We start from the raw sequence: 10000 nt of genomic DNA, 5'->3' as shown, positions 1-10000 counted from the left end.
TAACTTAAAATACATACCTTGAACTCATTTAGTATTGAGATATTATATAATATAATGGTACAGCTAAAGTTACCTTTTAAAAATTAATTGAGTTGGATTTGCTTTGAAAGAGACAAAGGCTATGGTGGCATTAAAGGCCTGTTACTGCTTTTTGTCACAGCAACCTAATGCAATTTTCATTTTCATGATAAAGTTCCATCTAAAAATTGCATAATATTACATTAAACCAATGTCACAAGGGTTTCAAATGTGATGCAAATTTGCTGCGACAAAAATTGTATTCGGGTGTAAAAGTGACCTGTAAATTGCCTATTGAATGGCCCTATTAACCCATTGACTCCTAGAGTGGGCCAAATAGATTTTACTCTAATTAACGCCAGATGATTTTATACGTCAGTGGGGACAGTCCAGGGCGGTTGTGGTGTCAATGAGTCGAGGGCATTTTGACTGTTACTTTGCAGCAAAAATAACACTCTCCTTAAATATCAGATCTACACTTAAATTCCCTTTCGCTCATGCATTCTTGGTACATGTACAGCCCTGCCTTGAGAATTAATGCCTTATGCAAATACATAATTATACACCTGACTTAATCACTTACTTACAATCCTTTGACTCCCAGGAGGGATCGGTATGTAAATTGTGCTCAAAATTTCAATGAAATATCAGTCAGACAGGTTGAGAATGAAGAATAATTATTTTCAACCTAAGAGGTGTGATCTTGATATAACACCAAATTCTCATGACTACCTGACAAAGAAATATATGGTACTTGTTGGGAGAATGAACAGTTTGGTCATGGAAATGAAGGGGCTAAACACAGAGATCAGGCAACAGCTGCAAATAAATCACCATGCACATTCACCAGAAGCTACGATCTTCTTGTGAGGCTCCAAAGATGAATATCTGGACTATGATACACTGGATCTTGCTGGTCCTCTGGGATTTCTTCCACTGTAAAGTGTTCTTTCACAAGCTGTAAATAGCGACAAAATTAATGTTAAAATGCTAGGTATGTTACAGTAGCAGAGTAAATTAAATCTTTGTTTAAAGATTTGGCTGTGTTAGTACATGCATACAGGCTCATTCGAATCAATACATTGTAGTCCAAGAAATCAGCACTGAATATTTAATTATTTTATAGTGCATTTTGCAATGAGCTATCTTCAAAAAAACCCAATACACATAAAATACAATCATATTTAATGTCATCTGTGCCATTTTTGATTCAGGCTTGTTGCACACAGGCTCAGTTGCCACCAAATGCAATATAATTGACCATCATATTGTAAATTATACCAGTAGTTGATGGTACTATAATACAGTAGCTTAGCTTTATTAACACTTTCTTATAACTTACATGTAGCTTCTTAAGACTGAACTGTTGTGGAATGATAGCAAAAAATTGAGAAAAAGAAACTCAGTTTTCAGTTCAAAGTTTAAATCCAGTTGTAACTTATGCTACATCCCTAGGTATTTAAAGCCACCTATTAAATCAATATACTGTACACTCAATATGTACCTGATGAAATGTTTTCTCCACCAAAGGTTTATTTCCTGTTGTCCTCTCTTCGTAACTTATAAGTACAGTGGTGTGAAAATCACTCAGATCACAAAGCGTTGTCACAAGTGGAACTAAGGACTAAAGGACAAATTATTAGAAAATTCATTAATAATTCATGACGGTGTGAGCTGAACGTCAACAAAAATGCAGCGTTCAGCTTGCGTTGTCCACTGTAAATTCTCAGTACCCTGCTAGTCAATGTATCTGCATGGTACCATTCTTCAACTAACACTAGTTATAATAACCCATTACATTGCACATTTTTATTTCATTAATAACGATCAGGGACCAATTGTTCAAAAGCCAATTAAAGCTACTCCCAGATTAAAAACTAACCGAGGAGTTTATTTCTCTACTCCCAAATGCTGTTCAACACTGATATTCGGCAAAACTTTACTTAAGAAGAAGTCAATCTTGCAAAACACAAATAAGCAAAAGAAACTTTCACCAAAAAGTTGAAAAAATGAAACAAAAGTTTACGCTAATCCTGGATTAAGTTAATCGGCTTTCGAACAGCCGGGCCCAGGAGATCATGATGCAGGGTTCATAACTGCCATACAGTACATTTAAACGTTTCTGAGACCATCTATACTGAGGACAGCTTCCATGCCATCACTCTGTGCATCTCAGCCAATCAATCAAGGCTGAAAATAACGGGCAGGTCTAAAGAATCACTCACTCAAGTGGAAAACCCCCTCCCAGATGTTTCCCCCATTGCCATGCAAATACAAATGGCTGATAGTATGTAAATTACCCATTCAACTTCCCCGCTTAAATTGTAATTATTGTATCTACAGTTGGTATCCCTTATAATTAACAACATCACAACAGTGCTAGCAGACGTATGCTGCCATTTCACATTTTATTTTCATTTTGGTTGTCTTTTAAAGCTGTGGCAGTCTTCACCATAGAGCAGCTTCTCCAATGAAATTTGCACTCCTTAGTCCTACTTAAGGTGACATTCTATGTCTTTTACATGAATTTCGTGAAGCCTAAGGCATACATTTATCCAAAAGCTTACATCTGGCACGTGAGAGGCACGGTGGCCTTGTGGTTTATGGTGCGCTCAACTCTGGATCGAGTAGTCCGGGTTCAGGTCCTGGCCGGGGACATTGTGTTGTGTTCTTGGGCAAGACACTTTTAATACTCTAGACTGACGGTGCCTCTCTCCTTCCTGGTGTATAAATGGGTACCGCTGAATTTAATGCTGGGGGTAACCCTGCGATGGACTAGCATCCAATTTAAGGGGGAGTAGAAATATTCCTAGTCAGTTCATGCTACTGACAGTAACCGGAGATAAGCACCGGCCTGATGGGCCTTTTAAGCTCGTAGCAGACTCTTCTACATCTGGCACACCATGGAGGCGAGGGCTAGAAATTCAATACAATGCTTGCTGAAAGGCCAGAGAGGCAAGAGACTGATGGATGTGCCAACAAATCTTACATTATGGTACACTCAAATTGTCAGCTTGGCCTTCCTATGCCCTTAAATACCACAGAAGAATACCACCACTCCTATCAACTATCTTGTTTTAAAAAGTGTGCAAACCCTATCCTTGAGAAACATGCAACCTCCCATTTTGAGATTATCTTTTATGGTGAAAGAGAGGGGTATGCGGGGATTGTCTTCTCACCTCTTCATAATAAATACAATCGGCAACCAAGAGAAGGTCAGGCGAGGGTTGAAAGGCAGTCACATCTTGGCCCCTAAAATTAATGGATAATACCATCCAATCTGTGGCACACAACTGCTATTAATTTTGTCTTTCCTTCTTATCACGCAAATATAAATGTATACCAAGCTGAGTTACCATATGAGTATAGATTAAGATATATATTAAATTAAATTAATTTTATGAATTCACAGAATCCCCTTCCTTGAGAAAGCAAGGAAAGAGCTTTTTGTTTTAGGGACTGCAAAGAGCACTTCAAAACAGTAGGGCTAAAAGATGTGACAAGGCAAATGAGCCAATCTTTCAAGACAAGCAAGCCAATGTTTCAAGTCATCATTCTGCCATAATGCATTGCCTATAGTCATTTAACGCCCTGTAGGTTGGCAATGAAGCAAAAAAACAGAGGCACGCCGACAGCCCTACAAACCTGTCCTCCTCTGCAGTCCCTGTGTTTTCGTATTTTGCAATTCTGCATATTAATTAATTAAACATAAAATGGAAATCCACTCAATAAACAGTCTTGCTTTTTAACACCACAGGGATTCACCATTAACAAGTAAAATAGTGTGGTATAATTTTAGAGTAAAATCTATCAGCGTCTTTCTCAGAAGGGAAAGGGGAATTCTTGTTGTGTAAGCTTACGATGATAACAAGCCCTTTTGTGGCACAAGCAAGAAAGAGGGGGACTTTCTCTTTCACCCTGCAAAGAGAGAGCTGCTATTAAACCGTTTTCTTTCCTAACAGAAAATGTCAAACTTAAACTATAAACTTTGTATTAAGTTAACTACTATTACATCAATGTTGATTGAAGCTCTTTTTTTAACAATACATATAAACTAAGAGGTCTAATGCTCACAGAGCACTTTCATTTGTACCAAGCTACACATAGAATTTCTCTCAGTTTCATCTAGCAAACTCTTACACCTCAGTTGTGTTCCGCAAACTTCTACATGTAGCTTGTTTTGGAACTCTACATGTACATCAAACACTTTTAAAAGTACGAACCAAGGGTTCGTTCCTTTGGGATGATCCAAAAACGGATCACTGAATCACTTGGATCATGGTATATCAAAGGAACCGAAGAATCCTTTCCCAGCATGGATTTATCGGTTCCTTTGATATACTGTACCATGATCCAAGTGATCCAACCTCGTTCCCAGGGTCTCTCATCTCTCCTCGCTCGCCCCAGGCGTTAAGATGAGAGACCCTGGGAACGAGGTTGCAAGTGATCTTGGATCAGTGATCCTTTTTCGGATCATCCCAAAGGAATGCACTGTTCTTACCATTTCAAGGAAGCTGTAGTGAAACTACCCATAATCATGTGTTGATTGACACCTCTGTTTAACTCAATCAAAGGCACTACCCCTGGCAAGTCAGTACAGCAGACATGTGCTCTAAACAAGAATAGATTGTAGATATTGTAGTCAGCCAAACTCTTTCTCTGCAAGGTTCATGTACTGTATAATCTCTTATCTTCCCTTTTACTGCTTCCTCTAAAGGTCAATAATATTTCAGTCTTGAGATGGTTCAATTTTTTCTTACAGGAGGTAGTGTGGCCCAGTGGTTAGGACGCTTGCCTTGAGATCTGGAGTTATTGGGTTAAAGACTCGTTCTGACCACTTGTCAAATTGCGTCGAATTTCGCTCAAATGCACTTTTTAGCTCCCCCCAATTTTTTTCCCCCCTGGGAGGCTCCTAGACCCACCCCCCCTCCCCAATGGGAGGAAGATGACCCCATAGCTAACCGACATGCAGCAACACTGCATGAAAGGCGCTCAGCCTTCAATCAAAACTACTGCCGCCTACTTGAATTATTTTTCCTTCTACCATAAATTTTCTGGAGAACCCTGCTGACAACACCGCTAAGAAGTCATGTAAGTGTTTATGTTGTGAGCTTGGGCTACCTGTGACCACTGGAACAAAAGAATCCTATGTTTTGATGGTCAATAAATCTCTGATTGGCATATTAATAACAACAGCTGACGTGTCTAAACATCAATTTAGGCTTTAAGTTAGCATTAATTACACTGTAAGGGTTTAGGTTGTTTACCCTGGTCTACAATCTGTAATAATGCAGATGAATAATGTTTTTTACGCCGACTGGTATTTAAACCATTATAAAACGTTTATAAATAACATAAAAAGGTGCAGCAAATAATCCCAGTACCCCAGTATTACAATCTGTAATAATGCAGCTGAATAATGTTTTTTACGCCGACTGGTATTTAAACCATAATAAAACGTTTATAAATAACATTAAAAATGGTTGCTGTGAAATGTTTTACGAACCCACAAGCTGCAGCAAATAATCCCACTACCCCAGTACCAGCTCCTAACTCGATGACACGTTTGTTTGCCAGACCTTCCTTGGTGCTTAAGTGCATTTTCTGTAAATATTTTGCTAACACGAGTGCAGCATCCCAAACAACGCAGCTTTCGTCTCCCACTTTTGCTTGTTTAATTCTTAGTGTTCCGTGTTCGCACTCGATTTCTCTTTCAAACGTCTGATCGGTCAAATTTCCAAGTCTGTCCGCCATCTTGGATAAAACTCCAACCCAGTCTCGGCACTTCATACCCGGTCAGAACCTCGTTTCCAGGGTCTCTCTTCTCTGGCTCCATCAATGACAAAGGACCCTGGGAACGAGGTTGACCCTGTCACCGAAACCACTAAGAATTTTTTCCCAGTGTTCTCGCTTCACGAAGTATGTCTTCGAAACAGTCCATTTTTTATTCTCCAAACGCTATAGAATTTTATGAGTGAAAAAATCCACCAAAAACGGGCCAGAATAGGGTTTGTTTTCAGATGAAGGGAGGGTGCCCGGATGACAGAGTTACCCGGTTAGGAGGGTTAAAAACACCTTTGCATGAAACTCACCTAAGCGGGATGGCTAATGGCCTATCTTTTGAGTGGCCACGAAAAACAGCAAACAAGATGGCGGACAAAAGAAACGTTTTGGTGGCAAGTTTCATTTTTGTATTTCTTATTACGCTGGTGGCCGATTTTCAGTGTCTAGGGAAACTATTTTGCACTTTGTCATTCTGTTCAGTAGATGTTCCTGGTGGTAATTTAGCCCTCACCTCGGTTAGCTGGGACAACTCGGCACGAACCGAAAGAATTAATGAATTGGATAATTTTCAAAATGAGCGTTCAAATTTTGCTTAAGGGAAACCACGGGAAAAACATTTTAAAAATGGTCGACATCCAAGGCAAACTTGCAGAAGCTAGAAAAATAAGGAACACAAGTCGCACGATCTCTTAATTAAAATGCACTGAATCTCCATCTTTAAATTTTTCAGTTGAATTTCTTATGTTTGCACTCGATTAGAATATGGAACATTATTATAGGTTGGGAATGTTGGAAACTCAGCATAACGTTCCACCAATGTCGGCTAATGTCATCCTTTGTTGGCGATGTAGGACACTCGGCTAAACGTGCAACCAATGCTGGCCAACATCATAATAGGTTGGCGATGTTGGCTACTCCGCTTACCGCCAAACAATGTTGGCCAATAGAGCAGTTGGTTAGCAATGTTGGAATCAGGGCTTAACATACCTTACAATGTTTGGCTCACGTTGGCTCAACCTAACCTTCATTAAGATCTCCTTACGGTCCAAAATAGGCCATTTCCGAGTTCACGTCTGCCTCCTCTTCAAAGCGAGTCTAAGTGCGAAGTTTCTCTTATGAAAATTAGTTTTCATTCATATGTAAAGTAGAACTAATTACCATCACAAAAACTTCGCACTTAGACTCGCTTTGAAGAGGAGGCAGACATGAACTCGGAAATGGCCTATTCTTGCCAACTGTCGGAACGTTTTGTAGGCACTCATAATGTTCCATAACCTAATTTATTCATTCATTTATTTACATTAATTTATTTATTCACACATCTGAGATATTTGTGAGAGCAAACTACGCAATTTGAGCGATTAACGAGTTTTCAATAGAAAGTTTAAAACGCTCAAAATTCCTAAGGGAAGGAAACTAAGACAGAGATTCAGAAACACGCAATTTTGACAAAAAGGAAACAGATTTATTTCTGAGTCTACATCACAAATATGCAAACTACCCTCAACCCCCCTCCCCCCCCCCCCCCCCCCCCCCAAAAAAAAAATTAATAAAATAAAAATCCGGCGTAAGCGAAGGGGAGAAGTTCAGTAATGGAGCTCTTTGGCTTGTACGTTCTGTTTTCCCATTTCAGACCACGTGATGTTCCCCATCTTCCTTTTGTTTTTTCACAAGTTCTGCATACATATGCACGTGTGTAAGACGACATTTGAAAGAAACTTTTCCCTGGAGTAACATCACGTGGTCTGAAATAAGAAAACAACACCTACAAGCTAAAGAAATCCTTTATAATGGATCTCCGAATTCATGAAAAAATCGGGTTTTGTCAAATCGCAAACTTTCCTCGCATGTGAAAATAAGTGATATTTGACTACAAGTAGCGACTCTTTATTAGACTTAGATCTACTTGCATATCACAATCGATTTCAACCCTGTAAAATTCGGTCTTAATGGTGTCTTCTAAAAACGCAGGCTTTTAAGGACAAATTAGATTGCACAAGTCATGGTGGTATGCGAGAGGGCCATAACTGGTACGCGAGAAAACGCACTGTCGATAATTTCTTCAGGAAACTTCTTGCTGTCAAACAAATTCTTGAATATGAGAACAAAAATTATTTACATAAAATTTTAAGCCTTGAAAATGAGGTTACGTGACATGCTACACAAATTACGAGTCACGAGAGCACTGTAAGAATAATCTTTCCCTTCGTTCGTTTAAGCATAGCCACTGCACTTTCATGAGCTACTCCCACCAGGCTTTCTCCATTCACTGCTATGATCTGATCGCCTCGCTTCAGCCGGCCGTCTCGGGCCGCAGCGCCGGTTGGGAAGACAGTTTTGACGTAGATAGGCAGGTCACCGTGAGGACTCCCATGACCACCCACGATACTAAAACCCAGGCCTTCGGGGCCGCGTTCTAGCTCGATAAATTTCGCTTCCAGAGGTCTGCAAAAAACCCAGAAACGAGCATCAAAACAACGAAAACTGCACAACGCACACTTTGCATGTAATGCACCGATCTTTTCAAAATAACTGGTCTTTTCGAGCCAGGAGATTTGTCTTAAATCCCCATCCAAAAGCGAAGGGTAAGGCCCTGGGAACGAGGCATTTTCCTGACCGGGGTGGGGATGGTTATTAATTGAAAAAACGAAACTAAATGTAAGATATTACGAAGGGTTTCCAATTTTATATGGAAAGAAGAAAATGGATTTATCCATCTCCAACGGATCCAGGAGGCAATTGAAAGTACTAACTGGGCTGATAAGCTAACTTTGAAAGGTGACGTTTCGAGAGTTTCCAAGCTCTGACGAAAGGCTAACTCCCGAAACGTCAGCTTTCAAATTTCGAATCTTTACTGTGGTCAATTTAACATAACAACCCAGTTCATAAACTCATTTCTGTCATCCAGGAGGCCGAGGCGGCGTGACTCAGTGACTTTTTCTTCCTCGCCGTCTCAGACTTTCCCATTATCTACCAGGGTTTCCCAGTGCAAATAAAATGAAAAACCGGCTTTGCGCTAAAACAAGAACCCTGCAAGGAACATCCCAGAAAATACGGGGTTAATGAAGACCACTCACGTTTCTTCTCCTTCCTCGTCTGACTGAACAAGTTCGTCGGTTTCCTGCTCCGAATTTGCAGGAGGACGACTTAGTGATGGAGACTCTTCTGGACTGGGTCCTACTTCCGGTTGCTCTAAGTCTAAAATTAATTGGAACGAAATGGCAATGAAAATAACACCGAAATCAACGTAAATATATTGAATTGGCGCTGAAACCTCCAATCAATGTTTCACCCTAGCAAAATCAACCTTAAAGTCACACTTGACAAAACCTAGGGCTACAACATTGCAAAACGTTTCCTTCAAACTCATTTTAGAGCATTTTCAGAGAGACACCATATTGAGCGTCTTTGTACAAGCAAAGACGAGATCTCAGTATAACAAATGAAGCGGTCTTTCGCCGCGTAACCTACCAAGCGGAATATTGACTGCAATGTTCTCCATACTGCTAAAGGACCCGTTTCCAGGAAGTATGTTGGGGAGACTGCTCATTGACGACGGTCGCGAACTGGTACCTTGCTTCAGACGAGCGATTTCAAAAGTAACACGACCGCTGGTTCGCTGAAAAAAAAAAACGTTCGTCAGAAAGGAAGACGCCTCTGACCGAAGCAACGTGAAACTCCGAAAGCGACAAGAACTGAACAGCCTTTCGAGCTCACTCCTTTCCGTTTCGTCATGTGGGGGGTAGGGGTGTGTGTTTTAGGCTGGGGTGAAATCGGGTATAGGGTAATGCTCAAGTTTTGTAAAGTAATGCAGTGTAATATTTTGTTTCAAAATGAGGGCAGTAGGTCTAATTAACATAAACATCAAAGAATGTGTAGGTGGTCGCCATTTTTGAAAGTGGTATATGTTTCTGTGAAGAGTCATTGTTCTATTACCTTTAATACGCCGGCGGCAATTTCCTGAGTCGCATTCCTCAAATCCTCTCCATTGACCGAGAGAATCTGATCACCAGGCTGAAGGCGGCCATCGGCCTCTGCTACACCCCCTTTAACCACGTCAGAGACGAATACTCCTTTATCGTTTCTGTAGGAGGGGAGGAATTTGCACATAAGTTGAAAACACTATTCGCTTCATTACCACACACCTGTAAATTTCTAATCAATCTACAAAGAAACTACCAGCATTTATTGAAAGTGA

At 40.3% G+C, this 10000-nt stretch overlaps 2 protein-coding genes across 3 annotated transcripts in view; both read right to left on the bottom strand.

The window, feature by feature from the left end:
- LOC137973881 (protein N-lysine methyltransferase METTL21D-like) overlaps positions 1-5778 on the bottom strand; it is a 5985-nt gene extending 207 nt beyond the window's left edge. The window contains exons 1-5 of the mRNA XM_068820775.1: positions 5525-5778; positions 4520-4630; positions 3198-3270; positions 1523-1642; positions 1-976 (exon numbers count right to left, since the gene is read on the bottom strand). The exon at positions 1-976 is cut by the window's left edge and continues 207 nt beyond it. Coding sequence (XP_068676876.1) covers positions 872-976; positions 1523-1642; positions 3198-3270; positions 4520-4630; positions 5525-5772 — 657 coding nt within the window. The 5' untranslated portion in view covers positions 5773-5778 and the 3' untranslated portion in view covers positions 1-871. The remainder of the gene's footprint in view (positions 977-1522; positions 1643-3197; positions 3271-4519; positions 4631-5524) is intronic.
- A 1287-nt stretch (positions 5779-7065) lies between these two features.
- The window catches only part of LOC137973138 (multiple PDZ domain protein-like), a 43990-nt gene continuing 41055 nt past the window's right edge, over positions 7066-10000 (bottom strand). Inside the window, exons 33-36 of one of the 2 annotated variants that reach the window (XM_068819881.1) lie at positions 9739-9886; positions 9274-9421; positions 8880-9000; positions 7066-8247 (exon numbers count right to left, since the gene is read on the bottom strand). In XM_068819881.1, coding sequence (XP_068675982.1) covers positions 7977-8247; positions 8880-9000; positions 9274-9421; positions 9739-9886 — 688 coding nt within the window. In that variant the 3' untranslated portion in view covers positions 7066-7976. The remainder of the gene's footprint in view (positions 8248-8879; positions 9001-9273; positions 9422-9738; positions 9887-10000) is intronic. The other variant, XM_068819882.1, reaches the window with a different exon arrangement.

Source organism: Montipora foliosa, chromosome 10 (genome assembly GCF_036669935.1).
Source record: "Montipora foliosa isolate CH-2021 chromosome 10, ASM3666993v2, whole genome shotgun sequence".
NCBI classification, from domain to species: domain Eukaryota; kingdom Metazoa; phylum Cnidaria; class Anthozoa; order Scleractinia; family Acroporidae; genus Montipora; species Montipora foliosa.
This window is presented reverse-complemented; position numbering and strand designations above follow the sequence as displayed.